The 17,407-nt window shown below is 37.7% G+C and overlaps 1 protein-coding gene across 1 annotated transcript in view; it reads right to left on the bottom strand.

Moving 5' to 3' along the window:
• Window positions 1–17,093, bottom strand: part of LOC150083177 (astakine-like) — a 45,903-nt gene extending 28,810 nt beyond the window's left edge. Inside the window, exons 1-2 of the mRNA XM_090377086.1 lie at window positions 16,980–17,093; window positions 5,598–5,718 (exon numbers count right to left, since the gene is read on the bottom strand). Of these exons, the coding sequence (XP_090233212.1) occupies window positions 5,598–5,654 (57 nt within the window). The 5' untranslated portion in view covers window positions 5,655–5,718; window positions 16,980–17,093. The remainder of the gene's footprint in view (window positions 1–5,597; window positions 5,719–16,979) is intronic.
• Window positions 17,094–17,407: the final 314 nt, after the last annotated feature.

Here is a 17,407-nt window from a genome sequence, read left to right as displayed (position 1 = left end):
TGCAAAGCAGGAGTAAACACAGTCCTACAGGCCCTGCACGTTGCTAAAAGCATTTTACGTTGAATGCTGTGAAGTTTAGTCTGTACTGAAACCTTCTTAACATGCCAGAACCAGGCGGCCGCGCCATAGGAACAAATTGGTAGAAACACAGCTTTGTAATGTAACCGTAGAGAACGAGAATTAAGACCCCAAGATTGTTTAGAGAGATGCAAAGTGAGAAAGTAAGTTATTTTGACTGAGAGATCTTCCAAGTGGTTATTAGTAAACGTAAGTTTACTATCAATGATCAGACCAAGAAATTTTAGAGAAGAAACCATGGAAAGTGATTTGTTTTTGAAGTTTTACAACAGGTGGCCGTGAAATATTAAGCGAACCCTTAACCAGCATCATTTTAGTTTTCGTGGAGAATATGGATAATTTATTTATGGTGGACCATTGAGAGAGATCTGACATGACTAAGTTGGCAGTACTTTCAAGGGAAGCACGGGAATTGCCCTGGATTAGCAGGGTGAGAGCGTCTGCATAAGCCAATTTGGAAGTATAAGGAATAGTTTTAAGGAGCCATTCGTCAAGAATGATGTTCCAGACAAGTGGTCCATAACAGAGCCTTGGGGGAGCCCCTAGTGACAGAGCGGGAGACGGAGTTATATCCAGAAATAACACAAACTGTACGGTTTTCAAAATAACTTCTTAAAAGGTTATAGAGAGGAAGAGGACACTCGGCAGCACGTAAGCGAGCAAACAAACTAGACCACATAACAGATCAAACGCCGCAGAAAAATCAACAAAAATAGCAAGAACGTATTTAGAATTTGCAAAGTTAACTCGAGAAAGGAATTGAACGACTGCTTCTTCAGTTCCTCGTCCAGTTCGGAAACCATACTGATCGTCTGATACAAGAGAGGTGTTCGTGAACAGTGAAGTGAGTCTTATAGCAATCAGCCTTTCAAATGTTTTGGCCAAATGCGATAACAGAGGAATAGGACGGAAGGACTTGCCACTTTGGGTGTTTGAAGGTTTAGGAATTAGTTTAAGAAGAGCTGTCTTCCAGATAACAGGGAATGTGCTTTCATTCAGACATTTGTTGAATAGAGTCCGAAGAACCGTTGGACGTAACTTGTGGAATTGTTTGATAAAGATGCCCTCATGAAGGTTGAGGCCTGGACAACCAGAATTGTTAATTTTTAGGGCAGCTGCGTAAATGGCTGAGATTCAGAAGTAGTAGTGTAGGAGTTATTGAGCTGTCTTATTTTTTGATGAGTAGTCAAGTCATCCTCTGGGCGATCAGAAGGAAGCAGATTGTCCAAGATGGTGTCCTTCCAGGTGAGAGTTTCGGTGCCGTTTGCGGGTACCGACCAATAAACAGTAGGGGAATAGGATTTGTTCTTCGGAAGGCGATAAACAAGGCCCTATGGGTCCCGATTGCCAGTAGAAGTAACCAAGTTCTGCCAAGATTTTATTTTACAGGTAGTGATGGTTTTTACGTATTGTCTTTTAAGAACCTGATATTCTGTTTTAAAACTTTCGACGTCGGGAGGTGGCCAGCTCCTGCGATGTCGTTGGTAAGTACGCCTAGCCCGATGCACTTGTTGACGAAGCAGAGTAAGTTCTCGGTTTCCATGGAGTGGGATGGGAAGACTGAATTTTATTTTTGGCTGCTTTATAACAGGCGTGGCTGAGAGCATCATTAACATAGGAAGCTAATTCAGAAGCTGTAAAGTGATGGAAGAAGTTTATGGTTTCAATTGGGAAATCAGTGTTGATTGAGTCATTAAACCGGTTCCACATGATGCGTCGCAAAGAAAATCTTTTAAGGTCCTGTAGTGGAGGATTATATGATTGTGCAGATCACGGAGAAGGTGATCGCACGATGGTCACTTGAGCAAATTTAGTATTTACTGTCCAGTCATTAATGTTTGAAGAAACTGTCAGCTCATGTGAAAGGAGTCTTCTATGAGTGAACCCTTGTTATCAGTATGGTCGGAGTGCCATAGACTGGATTTGGCATCAACGTCTGACATTATAAGTTTGGCAGTACCTACCAAAGAAATAACTTGATCGAGGTTTGATTTGATTTTGATTTTATTGGCGCATTAGCTACTAAGGCTATAATGCGCCCTTGATGAAGGCAAGATGAAGTGTAATGTCGGAAGTTGGTGGGCAGTATAGTGAAACTAGAAAGTAAGAGCCATGAGGAGTAGACACACTTATGCAGACCGCGTGTTGATTAGTAAGACTAATTATCTTGACTACGTCCAATTTAGAATTAACTATGAAGAAGACCGTACGTGGTTCAGCATGTTCCGGCCGAATAACCCTAAAAGAGATAGGGTATCCGGTTATTTTACCGCGGAAATGGTATGGTTCTTGTAAGGCTATAATATTGTATTTAATTTCGTTAGTTACCTTTCGGACTTCATTGGACACCAATCGTGACCGCTGAGCATTCAGTTTAAGCAGGTTAATTTCAGAGACTGATTCATCTGCAGATGAAGAACTGGTAAAAGACAATGTATCCATAGTTGGTCCGTTGTCTTACAAGATCTATGATACGCAAAAGTTCTGGGCATTTGGAGTCACGAATTGCCTCATTCATCAGCGGTCTTTAATTGTGCAATCTCTAGAGCTCTTTTATATTCATGGCAGTTAGAATCGCGGATAAAGTGCCGAAAGTCTCTTTTACGCCTCTTGCAATTTATGCAGCAGGCAGGCTTATCCTTATGAGGGCATTCTGCATGCACATGACCACTACAGGTCATGCACCTCAGTAGCCGGGTGGGAAGGAGCAGCAGTGCGTGCACACGCTTCTTGATTAGACCGGGGTTCGAGCCCGTCACCACCAAATACGGAGGATGCGGAAAGGTCAGGGAATGACCACCGCATATTCCGGAGCAATATGGTCTTAGTTGCTAATGCTCCTAAAAACCAAATAACAAAAACAAAAAACGACCACTACAGGCGCAATGTCCACAGGATGGGGAGTTATGGGTACAGTATTGTGTTGTGCCCATATCCCAAGCACAAAAAGCACTTAGTAACTATTATAAATGGCCTATGCCTATGTGAGCTACAGGCAAGAAATATTCTGTCTATTGACGAATTACACCTGTAAATTTTTGGGGAGAAACTGATTACCCAGTGTTCCAATGACAACGACCTTGACTTAGTTGTGAATCAGAACGAGGTTTCTTTCTTAATCTTCTCCATTAAGTCATAGTCAGCTAGATTTTTATTATACAGTTCTTCTATTATGTCCTCCTTACTTTAGATCCTTGGGCACGTCGTAGATAATTATGGAAGGGTTACTTTTTTTAGGAACTCCCGTAGAGATTCCTGCAGAGGACAAGGAATCAGATGTTGAGATACTAATTAAGTCCGACTTAGAGGCCGTTTCCAAAATTACGCTTTTGTTGCGTGCTAATTTGATTGATTTTATTTTGACTGTTTTAAATTCTGTCTTCAAAGTATTGGTTACCAACGTTTTTACATCAGCGCTGGTTTTAAAATTGCTGTTCTCTATAACGCTCTAAGTACCATTACATTCTCACTAGGTTTAGCTATTTGTTCCTTCAATGTGGGTCTATTTCGGGCTACATCAGCATAAGATCTAACAGAAGGGATCCCTGTAACAGGAGGTCCTCATTTTGCAGTTTCCTATCAACAGGGACCTGAACTTCTGGCTCTTGTACATAATCTGTTTTATTTGGAATCATTGTGGAAATGGTTTGTATTATTTTGTCTAGAAGATTAGCTCGCATATTTATTTCATGATTAATGGCCTTCAGTATTTCATTTTCTATCAGGAGGACTGTTGTTACCCTCTCAAGTTTGGACAATTTGTCCATAATAAGCATCTCCTGCCTTTTTAGTTACTTTATTGGTCTCTCCCAAAACAAAGCTCCTCATATCTTTACGCATTTTTGAAATCACCTCATAGACTGAAGATGCGTCCTGAGTAATATCTAATTCTTCAGTCGTTTTGTTATCTTCAGAATTTGCGGTTGTCCTAGCTTTTTGATCAGTAGATAAACCACCAGCAGTATCTTTCTCAGGAGACGATTGTGGCATTTTGGGAAGCAATAAGGGAGTGCTGTCGTTTCCTCCCTCAGACATATCTGTAAGTTTTCTGACACCAGTATTATTTCCATCCACACTGATTCCCTATTCCATGTTATCCAACACAAATTCAATATTAAACTCGGATATGCTGTCCTGAGAAAAGAAACTATGTAACGGTACAGTAAAGGTGGCAGTTTGGTGTAGTGATCACATAGTACGGGATTAGACAAAGAAATTTGTCAGCCTCATTTGTTTATTTTCGTAGCGCGTATGTCAGACAAAAGGCTAAGTGAAGGTTCGCTTGCTATTATCCTACGATGCACAGTGGGGGAGGGGGCATAAATGGGACGAAACTAAAATTCAAATTTGAATTTTATTTTCCTGGAGACATATAAGCTGGTTTTCAGTCGGAAGCTGAAAACTGCGATGTAGCAGGAAATATGGATCGTGAACGATGGTTCCTTTCCGTGGTCGGCGCAGTTCCTGGGTTTGACTCCACTAGATTTTTTTTTTTACGGAGACATTTTAGGACCCTGATTTACGAAACACCCTTGTAACTCGAGGAAGATTCGCCCCCCCCCCCCCACCGTATTAATGACACCTGTAATTCAATTCAAAACATGTCTGGTATTTTTGAATGTGTGCACCAGTGTGAGCTTGATGCATGCTGTGCTGGTAAAGTTTAAGCTTCTGTGATTGCTGAACATGGTGAAAGTGGCATTAAAGAGAGCCACCATTCACTCTTCCTTGTTGTACTCGTACTTCAGAGCACACCCACTGAAAGCGTTTTGGCCCATCATTCCAAACATATAAACAGCTGTAACTCGAAAAGGAAGCTTTTCAGACACATGTTTATATGAACTTTTTTTTACTTGTTTTCGTAAGTGAAATTACTCCTAATTTGTCGATGTAATTTAGAAACACCCAGTATATACTTTCGCAGTGTTATTTTTGACACGTTGTGGCAATTTTCTGCGTGTTAGGTATTTATGTGATTATCATTAGGGTCATGACGGAAAATGTGATCTCAGATTTTGGGTCACGGATAATTAAAGTTTGGGAACCGCTGCTGTAGTGAAAAGGAATTGCGGCTTTGATATTAATTCAAGTAATAGACCGTTTCATTTTTTTTCTATTCCGGGCTCAGAAATATTGCGTCTACAAGTATAAATATTTGAATTAGGCCTTTTAGCGACAGAAAATCCTCTCAATTCCTCCACTCCACTCCACTCCACTCCCCACAGTAATTTCTCCAGCTGTTTGACTGGATAAAAATTAGGTTAATATTAAATCGCAGTAAAATATGTTTCTACATTTTTTTATTACTTTTTTTTTCTAAGAATTTCAGTTAATGCTAAAAATTATAAAAAGATATTAATGTGTAAATTTTTCTAGCAGCGTATATTACCGTCAAAATTATTAATTTTAATTCATTTGCAATTATTAATTAATTTGAGAAAGTAAAACAGGAAACAAACCAAACAGATTTTAGGAAATCGAAAGATAAAAATAAAAACTAATTTGTCCAACGTTCTTACCTGAAAGGCGGCAGCAAGTATAGACACAGGGAGCAACATTCGATAGGACTTCAACATTATCACGGCTTAAGCAGGAGAAATGTTCTCTTTTTCATAAGATAAAGTGAATCCAGCTGCTGACCTGTTTTAAAGATGAATTAATGCATCATTCAGAATTAATTTTTATGAAACGTTGATTTTTAATTCTGTTCATACATAATTTTAATCTCAGCAGCATTTTCAATAGGTTAATACACTATCCTCCAAAAAATTAAACCGGACACCCCTGTTTTGATAGCCCTTCCTTGGTAAACAAATGACTCAAACCGATATCTAAGGGAGGTGAATGGGCCCGAGAAGTCAAGTCATTTTCGAGTTGTCTGTCTGTCTCTACAGTAGATTGAGTGTATTCGGTTAGTGATTATTCATTGCATTTCGTTGAGTGGGTAGTATCACTCATTTCATTTTGAAGCTTGGAATATGGTTACTTATTTTGAGATGCTGCAGTTTTTTTGGTTTTTTTTTTTTTTTGTGGGATTGATAACGCGCGCTGGTAGTGTCAGATATGATTATACTATCATCGTGGTGGGAATATTTCTTTCTTTTCCTCTATATTATTTTAACGTCTATTTTTTTTTTTTTTTTTCAAAGAGAGCTTATTCTTGGTTTCTTCAACAAAGCCTGATTGCTGTAGCAGTGAAATTATAGTTTAGCAAATGTAGTAGGAACTGAAAAAATAAAAGGTCCAACTCCCTTTTCGAAATCGTAAATATGAGGTTTTCTGTTCAGTTATTGCTGCAAGCGTTTTGGTGTCTGAATTTTGAAATGTTATTCATTTGAGGAAACTTCTAACCATAGAGCGATTTCCACTGGAATTGCCAAATGAGCTATTTAATTAAATAGTTTGGTAAACATGAGAAAGTAAGTAGAATTTCTTTTGAAGAACATCACGGGTGTGTTCGGGGAAAATTGAGACTAACATGGAAATGAAAACGCGAGTACCCAATGTTTAATTGTTGCAGGTATAGTTTAGATCTGGGGGGGAAGGGAAATACGGTTGTTTAATGTTTATGCTACATATTCATCAGCTGGAGTTCAGTTATTTGGTCAGCTATTACAGTTCTTTGCAGGAGCATAGTGGGTAATCATGGCTGGGGAGGATTGGAATTGTGTACGAGACTCAGTCGTGGACAAAAGGTACAGGAGGTTGTGGGGGGGAATCAACATTAAGAGGTGTGTGTGTGTTCAGAAAGGGGACCCCTGAATATATGACAATTACGGTACCTTGCACAATATGGCTACATGGACGAATCGACCAAAGTACTCGTATTGATCGCATATGTTTGCTGAATTAGCCCATTGAAAGAATTATGTTAAACAGCGTGATGTACCCCGGTTTGCAGATGATATAGGCCAGGGGTGGAAGGTCGATCGTGACTTTAATTTCGGTCGATCACGTTGAATTTTGAATATATATAAAAAATGGATTATTCAAAATCTAAGTATTATTATTATGCGCGCCACTGCATACGCTTATTACAAATCATTTGAACCACGTGACTACTCTTGCCACCGCGCAGCCGCCAGGCTTGTCTAGCGAAAATTCACGCAGTTATGTTGTGAAGAGCATAGTGTATGTGTCGAATTCTTATTTAGATTACTTAATATTAATAACGGGACAATACTTATACGTTAATTTAATATCCCTTGATTTAAAATGAATACTACGAAAACAATAAAACGTATCATTTTCATGAAGAGTCGGAACTAGAATACTTTTTTGTAATGATAAAAGAAAAATGTTGTCGTTTGATTTGCAATGCTTCCGTGGTTATACCCAAAAAAGGAAATTTAGAAAGGCACTTCAACGCACTCTATGGTAAATACCAATCGGATTTTCTACTTTAAACCTTATAAAAAAAAAAAATTACCACCATTATACATACCATCAATAACAACAGATGGAGCTAAAGCAATGACGGAGCATCTTAACGGATCATCGCATTGTGCCAAAAGGATGATGAATTCCCAGATTTTTTTAGTTACCACTGTATCATCCATCAACAAGTGTTAGCCAGCAAAAGTTTAATTACTAAATGTGGTCTGGACATCTTTCAAAATCGTGAATTCCATCAGAGGACAATCTCTTCAAATGAGACTTTTCAAAATGCAACTCGATGAAAACGAACCAGATCTGATATGGTGGATGAGTGAACGATGAAAATGAAAGTTAACGATGAAAAGGAACCAGGTGGATGAGTCGGAGTAAGTTTCTACAGAGATTTTAAAATTTGCTAAATGAAATTTAAAAAAATTTTGATCAAAAGGGAGATGATTATCAGCAGCTACAAGATATGGAGTGGTTGTGTGCTCTGGCTTTTTTGGCAGATTTTACCAGTAAATTAAGTGATCTGAATTTGGAACTACAAGGAAAAAATAAAAATGTGGGTGACATGATTAGTAGTTTTTCTGCATATAGATATCAATTTTTGGCAATGACTAAGGATTTGAAAGAAAAAAATTCGATCGATTTGCAAATAAACAAGATCATTTGCAAAAATCCGTTTTTAAATTTAATAGTGAGAAATATGTTTCTGAAATTCAGAAAGTTGTGGATGATTTTGAAACCAGATTCAGTGATTTTAAAACAATTGAAGACATTGTTCAATATATTTAATGTCGACTTAGATACGAAAAAAATTGCAGAAAATATTACTTGAAAATGAAATTATTACGTTGCAAAATGATATCTTCCTAAAAGCCGGATCATCAAAAAAGGACTTTTGGAAATATGTTTGCCGAGAAAAGTACCCAAATGTAAAAAAATGAAGTGAGCTTTGAAATTCCTGTTTTGGTTCCACATATTTATGTGAGTCGGCCTTTTCGTATTTGAAACAAAGAAAGACGAAGAATCGATCGCTCTACTCTTATGGACTTGCACACAGAAGATTCTTTTTGGTTGGCCTCATCACAGTATATCCCCGATTTTGAAAGCTTGGAAGATGACATAAAGTCACAAACTTCACATAAATTAAAAATTTAAATACGTATGAATTTAAAATAAAAATTCTTAATTGTATTTAATTTTAAAATTTATAAACAACATATTTCAATATATGTTGATTAACTTCTTTAACCATGTGCAATGAAGTTCTTGAAATGGTAGATCGCGGCACATTTTGAAGAAAAAAAGTAGATCGCATCACAAATTAAGTTTGCCACCCCCTGATATAGGCCACTCTTTGGTTGAAGCACGAATAGAGTTCTGGAACCTATAAGGATGTGGCCCGGTGTCTGCAAATTAAATGATAAATCTTTTAACAACTTCAAGGCATCTTTATGAGTCCACAGGATGTTTACAATACAACCCTAGTACAGTGTACTAGGGTTGTATTGTAACCCTAGTACACTGTAACACAATGTAACCCTAATGCAGCAGTCTTCCCGCCTTTCAGTGCTAGTCTTGTGTGGGGAAATCGGGTGCCAAGTTCACTTTGATATGGGAGTCTAAAGATAAACGTAAACTGCATCTATTATATTATCAATCTACTGCAGGATGGAAGGGAAATGAACCATAATCTGCCACGCTGGTCCAGTGCGGGTTGGCAGATTGACGGTATTTAGCAGTCAGCGGCTCGAACCCGGTCTACTCAAAGAGCGTGTGCTACTGCACTCCCCCTCGTGACCACTCGGCTACGGAGGCCAGTAATAAATTTTTGAATGTCATGCAGTTATTTTGTAAAAATGGTACCGGCCGAATGAGTGATATGCCTTTTTAGAGGGATGTTCGCTTTAAAATTAAATTTGGAACGCGGATGATTAAATGAAATCATTCCTTGGTGTCACTCTGGCTAATCTCTGCTGCCATGCATTGCTTACTTTTGTTCTGGTGGAGTCTCTTCATGGACCCTCCAACTTGCATCCATAACTATTGGCTATTGGTACAGGAGCCCGCTAGTAATGGCGGAACCAGACAGGGGCACAGCCCAACTTTTGTTTCTAGAAAAAGGTTTTTTTTTTTTTTTTTTTTTTTTTCCTTGTAGTAATACTAATATTTCTTATTTTTTCTTAATGAATTTTTTTTCTTAATATTTTTAACAAAGAATAGTAAGAATTTTTAAATAGTGCTTTTTTCACACTTATTTTAAACGTTAACATAATTTTAAACATTATTTTAAAAAAAAATTAGTACTGCTGAAAACGTTTATAGCTATTACATATGAAATGTAATCGACATCAATTTTCCAGTTCAGAGCAGGAAATTTAAAATTTAGATTTTCTTTGCATAATAAGTATTAATGTTTTTCTCCCCAAATAAATAAAGGAATAAACAGAAATAACAATCCAGGGAGATCATTTTACATTAGCAATAACGGTGACAAAAACACATTGTACAATTAAACATAAAACGGAACTGCATTCCGTATAACAGATCACTCTGCCACATGTCAGCCGATGCGCCAATTTCAAACTCATTATATGTGAGCCACCTGTTGTTCTTGAGAACTTGAAAGCAAAAATAGCTCTTTAATTAACTTAAGAGAATGCATTTTCTTTAGAAAGTATTACTGGTGGGTAACCGTGACCAAGCACGCAGATCGTAGCGGAACCTTTGAGTTGACCTCCGCTTCTGTAGGGAAGTGGAGGCCAGAAGCTTATTAAACTCTAACAGGGAGATAAATGATTTTGTAATAACTGAGAGTGGAGAAGAAATTGGTGAAGTTAAAAATAAGGGAGGCACCTGGGGTCGATGGGATCTATCTAGTTATATTAGAGGCAGCAAAGGAAGTAAGCAAACCCTTAGCCATAATTATGAGAGCATCCTTAGACTCACGGGAGGTCCCCACGGACTGGAGATGTGCAAATGTATCCCCAATTTATAAAGGAGGATCGAAGGGTGACACGACTAATTACAGACCAGTTAGTTTAACTGCTGTTCTAGGGAAAATATTGGAGTCACTGGTTAAAGAAGCATTGCAGGATCATCTAGACAAGGCTTCAGTTATAGCTCGGACACAGCATGGGTTTGTTAAGGGGAAGTCTTGTCTGACCAGTTTGACCAATTGGGGATGGATTCAAGCGAAAAACTGTGTCCGTAATACTACAGACACCGTTTTTCATTTGAATCCGTCCCGAATTGGTAGGCAACTAAACTAACCCTTTTATCTACACTGCTCGACAAAATTAACAGAACAAAAAGTTTTTCATGAATATTTTGTGAACAGTGTCGCCGAAGGCGAATATTTGATGTAATAGGCATCCTGGCATGCAAATTCCAGGTTTGCAATAGAAAGCGATCTACCACTTTACAGAGCTGCACATTATGAAAATTATTCATGCCTCTAAAAACTCCCGTTTTTTGGCTTGCTCAGTGAGTGTCACATTTCCTGTACTAATTAATCCTTAGCTAAGGTTAATATAATGGTATACGTAGAATGTAGGAATTCAGGAGGAGATATCATTTACCAGTTTGAAGTAAGCATAGATGTATGGCATCGCTCTGATTATATGGTGGACTGCTTACTCCTAATGTTAAGTGAGACCAGAGGTGGTTGTGCTAGGATAATTCCGCGTTATGAAATCTTTTTCAGTTGTTTAGAGTGGAACTTGAGAGTTGGATTTTGGCGTGAAATCGCGTTGAGGATTGTAAGATTCGTTGTTTATGGATTAAAGCTCCGGGCTGATGATGATTTGTCGTGTAATGGCCTTGTAACTGATTCTGGGACTGATTTGTTCCTCAGAGAATTGGGGGGGGGGGTCTCACACGGTGGTCAGGACACTGTGGCGAATCTTGGTTGCTTTATGCTCTGTAATCGTAAATCTCCTTGGCTCAAGGTAAAGAACTGTAAGTTCAATTAGTTCAGTTTGCCAGGCTGGAATTAACTAAGATTTGATCTGGAAGAGAATTATAACCATGTAAACAGAAGATTGGATGCACAGAAGCTGACAGAGGTTCTTATTGTGTTGGAGTAGACAGGGTGAGATACTCTGTTCCTTAATTTGGATGGATGTCCATTCTCACTCCATATTGCTGGTGATTCAGTGTCAGCCTTTCTTCTTTCAACCGTTGGATCTGGTTAGCAGTTCACTCGGTTGCGTTGCAGTACTCTCTAGTATTTCATGGTACAGCGTTACATATGTAGTTTAAAATATTTATCTTCTTATCTTTACAAGTTGATGCTGCCCACACAGCTTTCATTAACATTCTAGTGCTGTTCTTCCTTGGAGACAATGGTGCTACCTTATACTGCTTCTTTGAATTTTATTAGTTGCTTGTTGTACTGCTGTGTTGCTATCAGTTCTTGGTGCTGCAGGGCAAGGTTTTCAGCGGATCGTTTGGCAGTTCATAGTCCTACCTTGGATGTCATTGTGTTACGGATACGAATGTAATATATACAGAGGCTGCTAATAACTAACTCTGTTTATAGTATACATCAGTATAATGACAGTGTTCTGCGGATTTTGTTGTGTGATAGCGAGTAATCCTAATAGTAGCTCCTTGAGCTACAATAGTGATTATATCCAAGAAGCACTTTGAAGAGCTGCTCGAATCTTATTTGGATTCCGTCATGTGGGTAATACACTTCTGATCAGAAACTATTTTATTTATTTATTTATTTATTTATTTATTTAAATTATTTTGTATATACATGGCGGGTTTACCAAAGGTTAGCAGCGGCACCCTAATGCAATGATTTAAAAAAAAAAAAAAAAAAAAGTAACAGGCTGGTTTCCACAGCAGGGTCCTTCCTTTTACCCATAGTGCATAAGTGGGTTGGAAAGACGGTGGAAAAATGTATTGATAAACAAGGTGTATACATAGAATAATGTTTAGAAATGGAAGATACATGCGCCCCATTGCTTGATTCAGTGTTAGGTTCCCTATTTCTGATTTTTCTTAAGCATACTGATGGTGGTATACGGGGAAAGCTGCCAAAGTTTGCCTGATTATTTAAAGGTTGGTACAATTTCTCCCCCTTTCCCGATGGTTTCCCGAGGTGGGGGGGGGGGCGCTTGCGTGCCACGATGACTGGAGAGCTAAGTCCGCGGTAACTTAGCTACTAATAGGGCCTCCCAAGCTGGACAAGTCAAAAGGTAGGGGCCAGACTAAGAGAGAGAGAGAGAGAGAGAGAGAGATACTTTGGTCCTGCAGGTTGGGGGTTGCTACAAGGGGTTAGCTCCTCGTTCAGCGTAAAGAATACACAAATGCTAAACGACTTACAAGTGGAAATGAAAACGAACTGCACTTTCGGAAACGATGCTGAAAACGGAAAACAACAATGATTTTTGGATGCTGGAATATTCAAGGTCTTCCAACTAAAAGAAACTTTATTCCGGATGAACTGCAGAAATTCAATTTAGACGTCGTTGTGTTATCGGAGACAAAGAAAAAGGGTTGTGGAGAGGAAATAATGAGAAAATATTACCATTTTTGGAGTTGAATCGATAAGAGTGAAAGAGCAGGAGTTTCTGTTGCTGTTAAAAAATAAATTGAGACATAATATTAAAAATTTTATTAATGAAAGAATGTTCTAATTGGATTTGACAACAAATGGGAGAGAAATATCTATTTTGGGAATATATGCCCCGCTAATGACACCGCTGATACCTTGAAGGATGAATTTTGGGAGGATCTGATAGAACCAATAGAAAAAATCCCTAAGAATAAAGAGATATTGTTAATGGGAGATTTCAATGCAATAGCAGGAACCAAGCAAAATAGCAAAGTTATTAGAAGATTCGGAGAGGAAGAGAGGAACTATAGCGGAGATAGACTATTCAACTTTTGTGAACAGTTCGACTTGAGAATAAACAATACAATTTTCCAACACAAGGATATCCATAAATATATTTGATTGCAGGGGACAAGGACCAAAAAATACCAGGATTACAGATAAAGTAAGAGCTTCTGTAGGAAAAGAAACTGGCATATTAGAAATGACTGGGTGAAAAAAGTGATGCACACAGGAATATTATGTTGAAAAGAGAAAATAGCCAATCAGTTGGTAGTAGAAGCGAAAAATGAAGAATGGGAAAGAAAGTGCGCGACTATTAATAGCAAATTGGGATTCAAGCGATCAGCAGAATCGTGGAAGAACCTTAAAGACGTGAGAAAACAGAATAAACACAACGCTGGTTTGCAATTAATACCTTTTGAAAGATTGGATGAAGTACTATGAAGGACTTTTAAAAGAAGACCGGGAAGAGCTCAAGACGGGGGACGATTTCGGTGTGGAAGACTCGGGCTTAAAAGTATCTGTTAGGGAAGGAACTCTTACTAAATGAGGGAAGGAATGGTAAATCACCTGGAACTGAAGCAGTTTATATGGAACTTCTGAAATACGAAGAGGAGTAGCTGTTTTGATACAAAAACTGTTAAATGGTATACTGAGAGGAGAAGAAATAACGAAAGAAATGACAACGGAATATATAACATCAATTTATAAGAAGGGCGATCGGAAAAGCTGTTCAAATCATATCATATGTGTCCTGAACCCACTTTTAAAGATTCTTGGAAAATGGATGTCTTTTTTAACACTCTACACCAGTGATGAGCAAAACGCGGCCAGCAATCTGATTTCAGAAACAGAAAACAACATATTAAAATCTACGAATAATTATGATATTCCTATAAAAATATTAATTTAACAATTTTAAGCTATATTTACTGATAGATAATACGCTTAGTAGTTATAATACAAAAATATAAATCAACGTAAAAATATATAATACGAAAATGAAAACGAAACATAAAAATAACTATCGTGGTATATGGTTTTGTTGCTTTGGTTTAAGTTCTGGATTTGAGAAATTGAGCTCTTGAAAATGTACAAAGACGGGCAACTCGAATGGTGAGATCGGCAGAAGGACGACCGTATGAGGAAAAACTCCGATTATGTGGGCTACAGAGCTTGGCAACCAGGCACTCTCAGAGGTGACCTGACCGAGGTTTATAAGGCTATGAGAGGTATTAGTAAATATGAATGAAGGTGGAATTTTATAAAGAACTGCAGAACTAGGAACATAAATTCAAATTACAGGAGTTGAAGTTTAATTTAAACTTGTAGGAAGTTTTCTTTTAGCCAGTGAGTTGTTGATTGTTGGAACAAGTTTCCCCCGCAGGTAGTTGAGGCTCACGGTTTGAGTAAATTCAAAGATCAACTAGATAGTTAACTGTGTGAGGAAGTAATCATATAATTTGTATTTTTTTTTTTTTTTTTTTTTGCCAGTGCAGCAAAAGCCTGTGGCTTCCTTGTAGTATATGGCGAATACTATTACTATAACAACAAAATGGTGACGTTTTCAACATTTTCATAAATATTATTTTATAGGCCGCCGTAGTACAGTGGTCAGGCGCGAGGGTGCTTAAGTACACGTGCTTTGAGTAACCGGAGTTCAGGCCCTATCAGGCTATCTTATAAACTCCTCTGACCGTGCATCCACACAGTTAGAGAAGTGTACAACCACTTGTGCACAGTATGGGTCCGATGAGAAGGCGTATTATTGTCTTGGACGATCCCGTTTCTGTCCGGCAATAAATGCACTTGGTCTCCTAAGTAGCTGCCGGTAGACCTCACCAGTGAAATGTTGGTCCATACGCACCAGGGGTACTAGTTCTTGCCAGCAAAATATGCTTCATAAGCAACCACGCCACCTGCTTGGATAGTGGGCACCATGCAGGATGGATCCATGGACTCGTATTGCTTTCGCCACACACCAAGGCGTCCATCGGCGTGTTGCATCAGCTATTTGGACTCATCCGACCAGCACACTCAAAACAGAAAACAGCCCTCAAATATTTTTTAACTCCTGAACTGCGAAGAAGATTGCACACACACTTTTAAGTATTATTATTATTATTATTAGCCATATGGTGCAAGGAAGCCTGAGGCTTATGCTGCACCGGCCAAAAAAAAAAAAAAAACTTTCCCTATTACCCTGAGAGAGAGAGAGAGAGAGAGAGAGAGAGAGAGAGAGAGAGAGAGAGAGAGAGAGAGAGAGAGAGAGAGAGAGAGAAGTAGAAAGGAATCACCAAGAAAGGGAAGAATGATGATTTTCATCTTGTACTGAAGATGGGATATTTTGAAAAATTTATTTCCCTTTCAGCTTTTAAAGTAACTTGCTGTCGTTATTCCCAAGTTCCAGTACGTATTGTCAGATGAGCATTCATTTCGTGACTTGAAATTACTGAAAATTATTTAAGAGGGAGGAAAATTTTCTTGTCGGTACAATTAATATGTTAATAGACAACTTAATTACAGAGTTAAGTGATCAAGGGACCACATAAAAATTTGGAGAAAATTTTGAATTTCTGTGTGACTTTGGAAATAAAAAGAAAAAAAAAAGAAAGAGAAAAAAGAAAAAAAAAAAAAAGGCCCGATAGCATAAATCATACGATAAATAATTGTAATTCAGATATAAATGCTTCTTTAATAAACGAATGCATTCAGTTTAAAAATTATATTAAAATTTTTAATAATTTAAAACGCCCGAAATGTCGAAATTAATATATAATAAAAAATAAATAAAACATAAGTATAGAACTACAATGTCTGAAGAAATACTAAATTGCAAAGTATTTTTTTTTTTTTTTTTTTTTTTGTATAGAAAGAGGTATTTACAGAAATCATTAACCTAGAATTTTTTTTTTAATTAAACCAAAAAAAAAAAAAAACACGGAAGTTCTGTTTACCCTCTACCCTCTTGCGCTGATCCTTTTGCCGTTTATACTGATCCTTTTGATACTATTCAGCAGCTATTTATTTCAAAGTACTAAGTTGCTGCAGCACTTTGTTAAGCGCTCGGCTACATCAGGATCGTGCTACTATTAAGTGGAGAAAAATTAATTAAATAATCACCTTGATACGGAAAATAAAGATTTTTTTTTTGTTTTCCTTTTTGTTTTGTCGTTCTATTGCAGTTTTTGCAATATATACGATAATTTCTGTTACTGATTATAAATAAGACAAATAGTATTTCGGTTTATTAGTTTACAATAGTACCGAAAAATGTTTATTTTTTGATATGTATTTACCCATCCTTGTTTAAAGAGTAATGTTGATTTAATAATAATACGTTTTATGTTTCTTTTTGGACTGTGGTCGAAATCGGAATCCGTTTAGGTGGTTCCACGGTTTGGGACCATCTAAAAATTTAGATTCCCAAAATGTTAGTTCATAATTCAAGGAAAAATGGTAAAACAAATCACGATAACATACGCAATTAGGCGTCCATATAATATTTCAAACTATCGGAGGTGTTAGAAACTTTATTACATCAAGGAATACATTATCCACCAAATTTGTGGACTGTAAATAAGGATAAAATAATTTACGACAGAAAACGCATTCGAGTTTCAAGAGTAAATATTTTGTGACGCTCGTCAGTAAAGACTATACTTACCAAAGCGCACGAACTGTGCAGAAATCCGCAAAGTTGCACTATATGATAAAACTACAACTGCAGATGCGTCACCTTTTCTTCTCTGAGCTTAAATTACTAGTTTGCATCTTTTATACAGACTAGAAAAACATATCCTCAAACGGGAAACGTTTTGCCAAGCGAACCCCACTCTCAGCAGGTAGGTAGAACGTTATTAGCCAGCCAATCTTTGTGACGTCACAGACCGGATGTTATGTTTGGAAAGTGTGGGAAAACTTATGATGTAACCATGCTGGCCATACATGCTCAGGGGTGTGTATGCTTGTGCGTGGTAAGCTGGTTGCGTGACGTAAACCACGTGTTTTCCCAGACTCATTTTCTTCATCTTTTTCTTGAACAAAGTAAATCTTCTTCCAAATAATAGAACTGCTTTAGAATTCTTGAACAAT

This window comes from Mastigoproctus giganteus, chromosome 7 (assembly GCF_048544385.1).
Source record: "Mastigoproctus giganteus isolate SK-2022 chromosome 7, ASM4854438v1, whole genome shotgun sequence".
NCBI classification, from domain to species: Eukaryota; Metazoa; Arthropoda; class Arachnida; order Uropygi; family Thelyphonidae; genus Mastigoproctus; species Mastigoproctus giganteus.
The sequence above is the reverse complement of the archived record's forward strand: the minus strand, read 5'-3'. Positions and strand labels throughout refer to the sequence as shown.